The sequence below is a fragment of the Scophthalmus maximus genome, chromosome 19 (genome assembly GCF_022379125.1).
Source record: "Scophthalmus maximus strain ysfricsl-2021 chromosome 19, ASM2237912v1, whole genome shotgun sequence".
Taxonomy (NCBI): Eukaryota; Metazoa; Chordata; class Actinopteri; order Pleuronectiformes; family Scophthalmidae; genus Scophthalmus; species Scophthalmus maximus.
In genome coordinates, this window is record NC_061533.1 from 17,372,206 (window position 1) to 17,386,912 (window position 14,707).

At 43.1% G+C, this 14,707-nt stretch overlaps 1 protein-coding gene across 6 annotated transcripts in view; it reads right to left on the minus strand.

The window, feature by feature from the left end:
• The window catches only part of LOC118314520, a 206,912-nt gene that overhangs the window by 46,072 nt on the left and 146,133 nt on the right, over window positions 1–14,707 (minus strand). For 2 of the 6 annotated variants that reach the window (XR_007030192.1, XM_047329320.1), the window contains one exon: window positions 7,279–7,468. The exons of the other annotated variants lie outside the window; for them this stretch is intronic. Coding sequence is in view for 1 of the 2 variants with exons in the window: in XM_047329320.1 (XP_047185276.1) it covers window positions 7,279–7,468 (190 nt within the window). In the remaining variant the exon portion in view is untranslated. The remainder of the gene's footprint in view (window positions 1–7,278; window positions 7,469–14,707) is intronic. 6 annotated transcript variants of the gene reach the window in all.

Here is a 14,707-nt window from a genome sequence, read left to right on the forward strand (position 1 = left end):
GAATTTAAATGTGTTTCTGGGCAACAAGGTCTGCATGAGACGAAACCTTGATTTAATTTTCTTCCACGGAATTGCAATGATACACACTCATGCAACATGCATCTACCCACTGTGTGGCAGTAATCCTCAGAGGCTTGCGATGGTTTCCAATATTGTGTTGCTTTACAAAAGATCCATTTATAATGCAGTTTTGACTGCTGCTTGCAGGATGAAGCTGCAGAAAGGTTAAGTTAAGTTTAAGCCAATTAGAGTCCCACTGAGGACGACAGGGTCTTACTGCACACTGGCACAATTACGGCTGATCTTTAAGATGAGACGCACTGCCAGGCGAGCCTCTCCCTGTCAGAATGGAGTAGCTGTAAAGCACAGCGACAAAATGACATTATCTGTCTGCCTGTTCTACACCCCGGCTAATGTAAAGTGAGGTTCTGACATTAAGACGAGTCATTCTGAATGTGCCGCTGCATGTTCCAGAGAGGCCTGCTTCATGCTGACTCTTTCCATTTATTCTAAATGTTAACACCAAGAAGAAAAACTACAAATACACTATTTTGATATGATACCGTTTGTTTCTTCCTTCGGCATTCAGCAGGGCCAAAGACAGTGGGAGTAGACGAGTGGGAGTGAGAGTGCTAATTGTAATTTACTTGTTTCGATGAGATTTGAAAAAGGATTCGGAGACAAACTCTGAAGATGACTGAGGCGGAGAAAAACAGGAAGTATGGTTGATTATATTTGGATTATTCCGCTCCACTAAAAATTCCCAGATGTAGTGAAATAAACCTTGTAATTGTCTTGTGGCTCAGTGGAAGCGTGCACGCTAACTCCCATCCAGAACTGGCGAAGTTGAGAGCAAGTGATTGGGCAGTGTCAATAAAATCCAAAGGTCTTTTATGAATGTCTTCCACGTTCCCTTATCTTCTCTGGCCTGCTTTTTTTACAAGACAGGTTTTAGTGAGTCACCATAAAAGCAATGAGGGGCTACTTAAGTGCACAACAGGGACAGACCCCTGTAAAGCTCATCAATAACCTTCCCTCCACTTGCTAGAGAGAGGATATAGGAATGATAAAGGAATGTCAAAGAAATTTAGTAAATAAAAATGATTGTAATTGTGAAAAAGAAGTTTTCTAAATCATGTTTTTTAGTGCCTAACTCATGCTAAGCAGCTTGAGCGATAGAGAGAGATTGCGCATGGGTTTATTCACATATAGAGGCAATAAACCACCTGGATGTTATCTGAGGCAGACCACATGCAGCCTGATTGAAACGTGTGGTGTTTGTTTCCGTCTTTTTGAGATTACAAATGCATTTGTAACTTGTGAATTGCCTCCCCTTATAGCTGTTTTTTCCCCCATCCAGATGTCTGTTGAAAGAAAATAATCATAGATTTGTTGCCGCGGAGTTAGGAGGTCGGTTCTGCTCCTGATCGATCAGTCACCCGATAACGTTTTATTTATTTACTTATAATGAAATGAGGGGTATTTCTCTACTTTTGATAACATGCACGCCGATCATCAGGGTGAAGGAATGGATGCTAAAGGAGACCTGAGATCGCTTCAGACCTGACTCAAGGTTCGCTGATCTGGACTGCATAAGGAATTTTAACAATTATGTATTTAGTTCTGCATTTTTCTCTATGCATCAATAACTAAGAATGGATGTTATCGGACATGCATTCATGCTTAGGCACTATAATAGTGATTTAGATAAGTTATGAACTGGAGTAGGCTGTCTGTCATGTAAAGGATTTGTCCAGCTAATTGTAAGTGTCTTTACACACACACACACACACACACACACACACACATATATATCTATAGAAATGAAATAATGAATGATGTTGAGATGGAGAGAGAAAGAGAGATGGAGCTGGATGCTATTGCGAGTGGCTCAGAGTAGGGGAGTTATCAAAGTGGCTCTATGCATGTGAATGAGTCTATTGATCGCCGGGCGGATCGATGCTGTATTTATAACACACGGGAAGGCTGAATCAATGCATACTTAATGTGTGAAGAGGCGGGGATGCTGGGGCAGGGGTGCAGGACGAGGGCAGGGGGGTGGGAGGAGATGGAGGGGCGGGAGGATGGAGAGGTGGAGGCTTGTTAAATAACCAGCGTTTGCATTTTCTGTTTACTCAGCACTGGTGGGTCTGTGTGTTCAGAATGAGTTTAGTGCGGGAGGTTACACGTCCCCCACATCAGAGCCAGTTATTCTGAGGGGCTGTCAGTCAAAACTCCATGTGGTGATCCGAGTGTGTGCCCTCGAAGCGGCAGTTCATCATGAGTCTAAACCTTTGCAGCAGTGCATGAGGCAAAATAAAAAAATATTTCAAAAACGCACAAAGCCCCCAGACTTCCTCTCTCCGAATTGCACAGTAGCAATAGCATGTCGGAGGGGGCTCTCAAGAAAGGCTTTCAGACTCCCCCCTCCACATGCCAGTACCATACAAAACAATTAGCATTTTAATTGTTTGGCATTTTCTTTAATTTGTTGCTCTTTGTTTTCCTTTCTCCTGCATGGGTGTATGCCCATAAGGGTGCATAATTACGACAATGTCCTCTGGTTTCGAGAAACATTTTCTTTTAAACAAATCAGTTCAGTTTTTAACCAACTTGAATTCTCGGAAAGTGTGATTTCAGCTCTGAGGAAGTGACATGAATAGAGTACAGCAATCTGGGGGGGGGGGGACTGTACATTTATTTTCACATAAAAATAACATGTGAAACAGGCCAAATTCCAAAGTCAGTCAACTTTAGTTCTCACGTGTCTCTGATAAGACAGGAAGTGACGGATGTTACGGATGCTTTCGCTTCCCCGCTGACACATCGCACGTCGACGGCTGGAAGCGGGGAATCATGTCGTGTTGAGGTTCCTCCTTTCAAAGTGCTCCCACAGAACGCATAACATTTAAGTGTTTTCTCCTGGCTGGGAAATTTTTTGGTAAGACGAAGACTCCTCTGGGTCTGATCTGGTTTTTGACTTTTATAGCATCCTACTGAAGGCTGAAGGAGCGCACTCACTCACTGCCTGCCGTGTGTGCAGGTGGGAACACACACACACACACACACACACACACACACACACACACACACACACACACACACACACACAGGAATGACCATGCACATGCAAGCTGCATTTAGAGTAGGCCCATATGGACTGCTTCCTATACCTTTGCCTGAAATGTCATCTTTATTATCAGTAGAAGCATACCATCAGTGTTAAAGGCTGTTACGTTTCCTACAGTGACCATGACCTGAGGCATGAAAGTCATTAAAGTAGCCACGCATCCTGGTTAATTGAAGGTTAAGTCAATACAACAAATATCAGGCCTTGAAGCAAGCAGAGCAACACCCCGAGAGCTGTGCCTGGGCAGACACCAAATATGACAAACATAAACATCGGGATTAGATACATTTACAGTATTTAGGGGGTTACTGCTCGTCATAAAACAATATGATTGTAACCTTGACCAACATGTAGTACATCCAGTTTGACCTGGAAGCAGAGAGCCACCTCTCATCGCAGGTCGTCACAGGCCGCGGCCGCGAAGAGGCGCTCGGCACGACAACTGCTTCCCAGAGATTTATGTCCCTGAGAATCTACCGGGAGGGTTCATGGAAAGCATACGGGGGTCAGGGAGCGGATTGGGTTTCAGCTTCAGCGTTAATTTCTGTCAATTTGGGACATGTGGACCGGATCAAATTCTGCCAGAGAAAGAGTAAAGGGAAAGTTTAACGTTCTCGAGGGTGAGTGCAGTTCTGTGTGCATGCAGCACACTCGTGTTCAGCACATGGTCGCAGACGCAGTTGTTCAGACATTTAGCTGTCTTTTCTGTAAATATGAAGCTGAGCCAGGAACCATTTCAGAGAAAGACAAAAAAAATCCTAACTACTCATTTTTAGTCTACATTTCAATTTGTCTTAATGGGGCATGGCTACAGTGTCTCTGTTGCAGACCCTCTTCTCATTGGAAAGTTTAAACGTTGGGAATGTGTTTTCTTCAGAGGCATCTCATGTTCTGTACAGTAGCTTGAACTGTAAAATGTTACTACTGTCACAGAAGGTTCTGAAGAGGAGGAAGTGTAACTAAAGCATATGTTTCCAAAAATGAGCAGTGGAGCACATGTGTTTATCTGACAGGGCCCTGGCCTTGACTTTGAGACTCGGTTCTGGACGTTTGCTTTTTATAGTTCTGCCCCCCATTTGAAACTCACATCTGAAAAGCAAACATTTCTCTCCCTCTCTTTTCATGCGCACCATCCGGGTCCCCTGGTCCCCTGCACATGCTGGCGCTGCTCCAGCACCAGCATCTGTTTTCCGCGTCCTGTGCCCCATCCAGCATCAGGAATCCCTCCTCTGGATGGAATGAGTCTGTTCACGGGAAAATAGGTCCTTGCTAACTCTGCGCCTGGTATTCAGCCTGTGTACAGCCCGAGACGCTGTAAGCTGTTTATAATGATAAGACCTTTCACAATAAGGAGGGCTTTCGCACACTCAGCTGAACGTGAATTGGCAGGTTCAATAGGCCATTAGTGCAACACGGGGGGAAAAGCAGCACAAAACATGACATAAAAAGTCATAACAGCTCAATAATACTCCCTGTTATCATGATACATTACAAGCAGTTGATGCTTTCAGTCCGTGTGCTGACTGATGGGAGCTGAGCTGCCTGTTGTAAATTACTCTATAAGATATCGTGTCCAACATTTTTTGTTTTGTCTAGCCAAAACAAGTCTTCATAACATCATCAACAAAGGCCTCGTGAATACAATGAAACTTTTTTTTCTTATTTTTATATGCCTCTAAAAAAAAAGTTACATCTGTGGTGTTATGGGTCAGATTTGACCCAGTAGCGATTATGGGTTTATCGTACATATTAAATCATTAATAACAATAATTCCCAAAAATAACAGTTGTTAAAGTCTATAATAATAGTATAAATATATTGTGTAATACTGTTAAGATTGTTTCATACTAAGAAAGCATATCGACTTGAATTCAGCTGTATGGGAGCCCGCGGCAAATATGATCCCAGCAGACCCCCACTCTCTCTCTATTCTACTCCCCTTCCTGGAGATGACATTATTAACTTCATAAATCTTGTTGTGAGATTGACCAAGATAAAATATTTTTTTTTGGAAATTAATTGACGTTGTATGTGTGGGCAGGGGTGCCTGATGAAAGAATAATTACTTATTTCAATTTATAAGAAAATACAAAGTTAGTTTGGAATCACTTTGTGAAGCAATGAAACTGATAAATTGTGCCTATTTTAAACTAAATGTATGTATGTATGTATGTATGTATGTATATATATACATACACATTTACAAAAGATATACTGGTTGTGGATCAAGTGGATAAAACATTTTACTGGACGATTTTTTTTGCAGTGCTTGTTAATAAATTCAAACTCTGAAGATGTAAATCCTGATCAGTACAGATGTATATTTAAATTAGCATGCCAGGTTTTGATACCGTAGCTACATCCATACTAATATGATATCAATCTTGGCGAGCGTTTTAACTCCATATTAGAAATAATCTCCATCCATAACACCCCTGAAAAAACGTACATAACCTGATCTGTCGCATGTACATACGGAGTAAACAGGGAGCAGATTGTCAGCAGTCAGTTGCTTGGCTGCAGAAATTCTAAAATTGTGAACAGTAACATCATGGATTTCTTTGCATGGACATTAACCAGGTGGACATGTTACTGACAGTAAGTGTTAGCAAGGCCTTCGAATCACTGTTGGTATTCAAGTCACGGCCGACAAGAGCAGAAAACTAAAACGTGGAAGTGTGGATGGTGTGGCCTGCATTTTGGAAGTTACACTATGTCATTTGGCCTGTGGTCATGCTACTTCTCACTATCAGCCTATAAACATCACACAGAGGTAAACTCAAATAAGTATGTGCAGTAAAGCACAACTCTGCCCACCCACCAACAAAACACACACACACACACACACACACACACACACACACACGCACACACGCACACAAACACACACACACACACACCGTGTGCAACAGCAAACATTGCCTCTATAACTCAAATTAGAGTGGGATGTTAAAGTGAATACACAATGTGAAAAATGAGCATGCAGTTACAGTTGAAATATGGATGTTCACAGGTATATATATTTGTCTGCACCCTGAATCATTTAATCTCACCTCTCAGAGTCTGGAAAATCTTTTCACAAGTAAATTTATTCTGTGATTAATCCTCCAACAGCAGGAAAATATTATTCATGAATTTTTCGAACGTTCTAAACATTCAATTCAGCGCATGGACAAACTTCTGAGATGTGCTCGGCAGGACCGAAGAATATATTAACAGACTGACATTAACGAATACGGAACCTGCCTCTGATCATATACGTCCTTAATCTTTAAATTACCTGTGCATGTTAGCGTTGTAATCTACAGACTCTCCAACGTATGTGGCACAAAGGCATGCACACATATTTCCCTATAATGTATCTGTGTTGTGGGAAAAAATGCAAAAGTTGAACCAATTTAATAATATTTGAGAAAAAAACAACAGCGAGACCACCAGCTATAAAGGTGTGCATTTCTTGTGGAAATAATTATGTGTATAAAAGGTGTTAAAACAGCGGGCGTAAAAGGGAAGATTTGAGGAGCCGTGCATGGCTGACAACAGACTCCTGATGTATGGCTGAGCAAATTTCATTAAGGGTAAGAATGGCCCGCGCTAAAGCCCACAAAATATCACTGGTGTTTTTTTAATTTGTCAGGTAATTTGTTACAGTGTGATTGAAGAAACTGCTCATGTAATTGGAAAGAGTCAATCTACGATGGAAGAAGGGGCGAAGACGGCTGAGGAGAGAGAGAGAGAGAGAGAGAGAGAGAGAGAGAGATGGAGGTGGAGATGGGATGGGGGAGGGTGCGGCGGGGATGGGCAGATAAATTGGAGGCAAAGAGCACGTTTAGCCCAGACAGAGACACACGGCGGCAGACTGAGATATAGGGGGACAGAAGAAGAGAGAGAAGAGATAAATAGAAAAGCAATAGACAAAGTGAAAGTGAATAAAAGCAGAGCACGGATAAATGGCAACCCATTTTTAATTCTCAGCTGCAGACAGCATCTTCACTATATTGCCTACAAGGAAGACTCTTTGATACTCGCTCTCTTTTTCTGTTATGCAAACTTTACTTCGGGTGTGTGTGTGTGTGTGTGTGCGTGTGCGGCTGGCGTGTGTGTGTGCTCCACACATGTCCCCAGGCTGCTTGGATGTGGTCACTCACAGGCCTTTGATAGCTGACGGTCTCTCGGACTTGAAACATTTACGGAGAAGCTGAGATCATGGCGGTCTGCCCGAGGCTCAGACTGGGTGTGGGCCACGCTGCTGCTGCTGCTGCTGCTGCTGCTGCTGCTGCTGCTGCTGCGGTACAGACTGGAGAAGTGACCGGACTCTGCTGATGGGTCACATTCAACCTTTAATGGAGTAAAATAAAGGATAAAAAGAGGGGTCGCGAGGCCGTGTGTGTGGTGGTGATTAGAACATGATGAAGTGTGTATAGGTTAGCCTCTGTGCGGATGCCATGGATTAGTTTCAGTATGTGACAGGCGTCTAAAATCATTAAAACTAGTGTTACAATAGAAAGAGTATGTCCGTCCGGCACCTGTGTCCGTCACTGTGAATGTGGAGAGGTGAAACAATAACAGAGAGTCAAGATATGTGTCGGGGGGGGGAGAGACCTATGTGACAGTCTCAAACTCTGTCAAAGTCTTTTTTTTTTGTTGTTATTTTCTGTATTCCTGAAAGTGACAGGTGTTTTGCATCTAATTCTTTCCAAATGCTGTCGTCTGGATGCCACTGATTGTAATCAGAAGGACTGATGATGCCGGAGGCCTTTTTCTTTCAGTAACTTCAGGGGATCTTTCAACCAGCAGGAGGCTTGGATGGTGAAGTGCTTTAACCAACAATCAGACACAGAACAAACACAAACTAACGCCGTATAGAGCACGCTCATTTTAAATTTATGATAAGAAAACAGCTGTTGCATAGTCTGAATAAAGCAGTGCCACGCTTGCTCACAGTATACAAACAACATGTTTGTTTATTTCGCCATAACAATTAATTTGAATCACCTGCACCAACATATTTTTCATCCTGTCAATACTTTATCACTATATTTGTTTCCACGCAAGTGCTGGGGACTATTTTGTTTTGTGTCAGTGATGTGTGTATTGTGTATTCGAGTGCGAGAGTCGTGTAAATCCTAAAGGTAGGAAAAATTAATAAATGCCCTTCATTGACAGAAAAATAAGTTTGTCCTATTCTTGCCCCTTAATCTTATTCATTTATGCATCAGGTATGAGACGGGAGCATTATTGTGAGAGTACTTGAGGTTTTTCAGCTCAGTCGCAAAAAGATCTGTACCATACTGCTAGGCTATAGGATTTGCTAGGTTTACCTGATGCAAATAAAGTGCATGATTTATACAACAGTTGATACATTAATAGACATTGGGAAACATTTATGACAAACAGCAGTGGATCACACTATTAGGCTTATGGTGTCCAATAGGCCTACTTTGATTGTCACTGGATCACAGTGTATCCATGTACAGTACTAAATCTGTTGTTTTTGAAAAAAGCATAGGCTTAATGAGTGTATCAATAGGTTAATTGAAAGACTAAAGTAATTTAATTTCCGGCTACTGTTGCTGCACAGTGACAAAGCATTCTTGGACAGTTTGGCTTTACTTCACCTGTTTTGGTAAATTCTAGTTTGTAGGTAATTTTTTTTTTTAATTCTTGGAAAAATTAAAACACATAATTACACAATAATTTGATGAAATAAATCATGATAAAGTCTGGGGCATTTAAAAAAAAAAATCCCATCCCATCCTCTACATGTAAATGCTTTAAGTGGTATCCCCTTTGTCCAACTTTTGTTACTTAGCAGAAAAACATGGACACGCTCATGGTGGCGCACACTGACACACTCTCACTGGCACGCAAACAGACAGTGTTCGTATATTTCAGGGGTCTTAAAAGGTTGTGACTGTCATCTAAGAGCATGATGCAGCGGTGGCAGTGTGATATGTTGCTATGGAAACATAGTGGCATATCTCTTGCTGTGGCGCTCCGCACATTTCATCACATTCACAACAGTAATAAGCATAATAATGTGGGTGGCGAGGAGGGTATTTTAAAAGGGATCAGATCGCCCCCCAAATTACTGTCAGTTCGATCGAAATGACAGCATCTTTCCAAATTTGAATGCGCGTCACAGACAGTGAAAAATAAAGTCTTAATGCGTAGAAGAATGGCTATCCAATCATCACGGGCGCAGTCTGTGCGTTAAAGCTGTTATTTAGCTGCAGTCCCAATTTTGTCCTTCTCCTTCTCCCCTCCACAGCTTATTGGCCTTGGCCACCCTGTAATGCGTGGTGCCTACACTGCCACAATTCCTCCTGGCTCTCGGCTGAGTGCGTATCGATTGCTTGCTGGTGTGTATTACGCTGAGGGAAGGTGTCAGAGCGAGGGGAGGGGAGGAGAGAGAGGTGGTGGGGAGGGGAGGTGAAAGACAGAGTGGGAGTTAGGTGGAGGAAATGTCTTGACAGCTCACTCATATGGTACGACAATAACACCTTCAGAACTTCTGTGGAACACAGCTTTAGAGCAGCGCTGATCTGTGCATGGTGTTGGGGAGCATCTCGATCTGTGTTTTCATCCTTCGCAACTGTTTATCCTTTGACAGACAGAAAGATTTTTACAAAGACACCACCCAAATAGAGGCATACAATCTTCTCTCATTAAACTACAACTACATGTCCTTTCTTGGCCAAACACAAAGATGAGTTTCCCATTTATAATTCAGCGATACCGTGTCAAGCTCTATCCCCATGCAGCCCTTCTGCTTTCCACTGGCCTTTAATTACTAATGGCTATATTAAGGATAATCAGAGTATGGGACTTCCCTCATTCTCATAAAGGTAAATGAGGCATAGGGATAGTGTAGCCTAGCTTGGCTGTGCACAACACAGCACAACCTGACACACACACACACACACACACACACTCACACACACACATTCATATTTTGGATTTAGGTACATGCATATAGCATATTATATTACAATTATTATGACATAAACCCTAAAATAGCCAGTTATGCACAGAAGCTACATTCATCTGATGTTATAACTGTAAATGGATGTAATGTTTTTTTTGTTAACAGATTAAAATATTTGTCTGTTATTTAGTTCTCACTCTTCTTATTGTATTTTCTACCACTGTAGTGGCCCAGTGTACCCCTCGTGCAGGGATCATTCAAATTTCATCCAATCCCATCTAATCTAGTCTAGTTCTGCACAGCTCGGCCGAGAAAGGCCTCTTCTGCTTTCTCCTCTCCTTTCACCTGGTGCCTTCAGACTCTCCCACGGGAATCCTCCTCTTGGCATCGCCCTGATCAACTGGGGAGAGAGCGTGTGGCCATGAGTATCCCTATGCAGCGCACAGAGGACAGGAGAGTCTGATTCATAGTGGGCCACTCTGCTCTTCATCACTTTAATAAATGGCCCAGGGGACCGGGGAACATTTTTGCCTGCTACAGAGGTACTGATCAGAATGGGGACATTTAAGCCCTCTGTCTCTGCCACTCCTTTTACCTTGCCCACTTCCTCTCTCCCCGTCTCTCTCTCCCTTCCTACCCGTAGTCCCCAGCCATGTCTGTCTGGGTGTCTGCCTTAAACAGGATGGATTCTCTCTGTACTTTAAAGGATGGCTACATCAGAGGGCCAGCTGGCCTCACTCCTTCATCAGCGACACTGACCTTCTGCTTGTCACCGCTTAAGCGGCCGTCACATCCACTCCACAGGCTCATCGGCCACTGCCACAGGGGGAAAAAAGCTAAAGAGCCACCTTAATCCAATACAGCGTCTGAGAGCCACGTAAACAGCCAGTGTTTTATGTACTGGGGCAGACACGGTCTGTGTGCAGTGCTGTGTTGGGATGTATGCTGCCGTGTAAAGGGCCAGCAATGATGGTTTTGTCGACCATCCCTCTAGAGGGAGATTAAAATTTATGACAACTAATTTAAAAGTTTAGCATTGTGCCAGAGCATAGGGTTGCATCACTGTCGATCACAGTGGCAGTACCAGGTTTTGGTTTAATTAAGATATATATAAAACTTGACAATCAGTATCGCCATCATCTCAAAGGTTTTGAGCACTCATAAACCTGCTCATACAACAGGGCTATAGCACCTTCATCAAACTTTAACCTTGTCCAATGAAAGCTCTGTAAAAAAAAAAGAAAAAAGATACTGGCTCTTTAACGACTCCTTCACTTACAGTGCCGGGGCTACCCCGGCTCCTGAACACATACTGACCTAAAGATGCAGTGACACAAAAAGCTCAAAGATAATTAAATATTGATTTTTGTTTTCTAATCCTATATAAAAATTGTCCTGAGACTCCCAGCGGTAGTTTTCACCCTCAGTAAAATAGGGGGGAAAAGTCTGGATTGGCGGTTAACCTCTATTTCATGTAGGGGGTGTCGGTATGGGGGTGATGGGATGGGGGTGGCAGCGCCGCCGATACGTTCTTGGCTCCAGCCTTGAACCTGGCCCGCACCATTACTCTCCTGCTGCTGATGACACTGATCCCCTCTCTAATCTTTCTCCTGGAGCGGACCATGGCAGGCTGCCTCTACGCTGCATGCCCGATTGATATTCTCCTCACCCAGCTCCCCCCATGTTGAATTTACACCCCCACCCCCCATCCACCCCCTGTTTTTTTTTTACTACCCGACGCTGATACCTCACTCCATCTCTTCCCGTTCACAGAAACAGAACTTTGAGGTGACAAAGAGCTCTCTCTCACCCTTTCGCTCTCAAAAAACATCTCTCCTTCAAATGTTCATTCTCTTTCTCTTTCTCTTTTGCACAGTCAGCACTAAGACACCAAACAAACTAATTCACAAATGAGTGCCTTTGGCCACGTGGTTGGTAGAATTAAAAAGTTAGCCGCTGGTGATCAATAATGTAAATAAAACTGCAATAACATTAATTCTCAGAATGAGGTGGGGACATGAAGGCAGTTTGTTACCTTGTGTCAAAGCTCATTCAAAGAACGGAATACAGGAAAGTTAAGGTGAATGAGATTTTGGACAGTATGACTGTTTCTGAGCGACACGGTCAACTGCTGCTATTGTGTGTGTGTGTGTGTGTGTGTGTGTGTGTGTGTGTCTGTGTAATGATCATAAATATCAAATCACAATGTAGTAGCACCCTTAAGCATAAATATGTCCACAGCTTATGTTGTGAAATTTGTCTGTCAAGACACATGGAAACAAATGTAACAAAGCAAATACAAATCTATCTCTCTCACACACATGCACGCACGCACACACACACACACGCACACACATGTACATACACACTCACGCGCTCACGTACACGCACTCACGTACGCACGCACGCACGCACACACACACACACACACACACACACGAAGGGATGGAGGATGCCCTGCAGGGGGCAGCAGTGACCAGCCCAGTCTTCTGTTCCACAGTGCATTTGCATTAACTTTTTATCCCCTCCATCATGCATGCAGACAAACAAACAGTCCTCTGGGCTTGTGGGCCAATAAAAAGTGATGTTATTAGCACCCGCACCTCCCAGCCCCCTCCCCCCAATAGGCTCCCAGCACCATCAACCTCCTTCCCTCGCCCTGTGGAACATGCACCGCAACCTGCTGTCACCGCCACCACCCCCGACCACGGACCTGCACAGACACACGCTCTCCACTCCTGTAGCACCACCTGCACCACTCCGTGTGTTCAACGCTGCGCATCCTGATCCTCTACTTCATTAAATAACACTCCAGCACTGCCACCATGGCCCTCGCTCGCTAAGTGCTCCCCCCCATCGCCCCTCTTAACCCTTCTCTCCTCCTGCGTGTAAGTGAACGGATAACCCAGTTAAGAAAAAAGGGAGAGAGCAGGGCAGGTCCAATCCAGAGATTGAAGTCACAGCTCCATGCTATTTAGTGCCAGGTGGGCCTGTCAGAAGGGGCTGTGAAGGAAGTGGCTCCTCCGGTAATAGTTAATGGTAATGCCATGACTACAATAAAAACAGTGTGTCTGGATTAGGGACACATGAACGCTTTTTAAACATTTCGGCGCGTTGAGACATTGCATCTTTAATTGCCGTGACATTTTCTCAAAAATGTTTTTTACTCAAGGAGATGTTTATTCAAGGCAGCATGCACAAGCACCCTCATGTATAATTTACAAAGCCACCAAAGTCACAATTAACTTATGTGGAAAAAGTGTTCTCACCAGCACCAAGGTGACTGGAGATGAGAGGGTCCCTTTCAAATTTCAAATGTTGCCCTCATGATTGGACAATGAGTGCAGGGCACCATCCATCACGGTTTAGTCTTCACTGGACAGCATTTAATGAGAAAGGTCAGAAAAATTACCCAGAGTTTCCCGGTTTGTCAAACAACAAAATGAATTTGCACGTTAAAGAAAAACTGTGTACAGTGCATTTGTTTGTTTCAGGTCTGGATGCTATTAGGACGTTAGTATTTATGTCATGTGTAATGTAGGTGCAGTTTTTCCCACTTTGAACTCGCAGACAACTTGACACATAGCAGACATGTCACGTATGCACCAATTCGCCACTACAGCTGCAGGCTGCATGTTGGTTGCACATTGTGGCAGGCCTACCATGGAGAGATAATTCTGTTTGTTACCTGCTGCTGTTACCTGTACCGAAGCTGTAATTATCCCTTGTTATGCAATGTGCGCTGATGTAATCCTTGTGTCAAAGCCTCAAGAAAAATTGCATTGCAGTAAATTTAGAGTTTTATTGAGGTCAGCAAGTGAAATTCTTTTCAGCACTAGAAAGAGATGATCGTACAGTATCTCTCTGAGAGCCGAGTTACTGTTTACCAACAGTCAGAAACACATGAACTAGACTGGGTCATAATCAAGTTTAGCCTCTTTTTTCCCAATACTATAACAATTCTAAAAACACCTCAGGTCTTTAGAGCCTTGAGAATGTCTCTCAGCTAGTCTGGCGCCTCAGATGCCCTCTATTCCTCAAACTATTTGTTTTTAACAAACCTCATTCAACATTTTTTTCATCAGTCTTTCTGAAAACATGAAACATATTTGTGGGGTTTATTTTCCATCCAATTCACCAATATTCCTTCGTTCATTCATCCATTTTTTCAAACTTCTTAATTCTAATCTCACTGCTGTTTGCACAGACGTGTCTGAGCAAACTGCCAAGCTGTGACGCTTAATTCACAATGTTTCAGGCCTCACAAAAAAATGGCCATGCCAAAAATACAGATATATTCAATAAACATCAAAATGACATATACTGGTGAGAAAGGTTATACTCAGTCTGGATCTTTGGTTATGGTGTTTTTTTAATTTGGTTTTCTTAATTCTGCAACAAAAACCTTTGCGGTTTCACTTTGGCTTTCGTCAGAGTCTTAAAAAATCTGAAGGACTTTTAACACAAGACAAAAGGATGAGGAGGTGTATGTTAGCATAGTTTCACAACAAAACCAGTGTGTCATTTTCCCTGCAGAGCAGCACTCTCCTTGTCGCCGGACGTTTTCATGATATACTCTGCAAAAGAACGAATATGTGCCTGAAGAAACAGATGATTAGTGATAAGCCCGGTAACTGAGAAGCAGAATT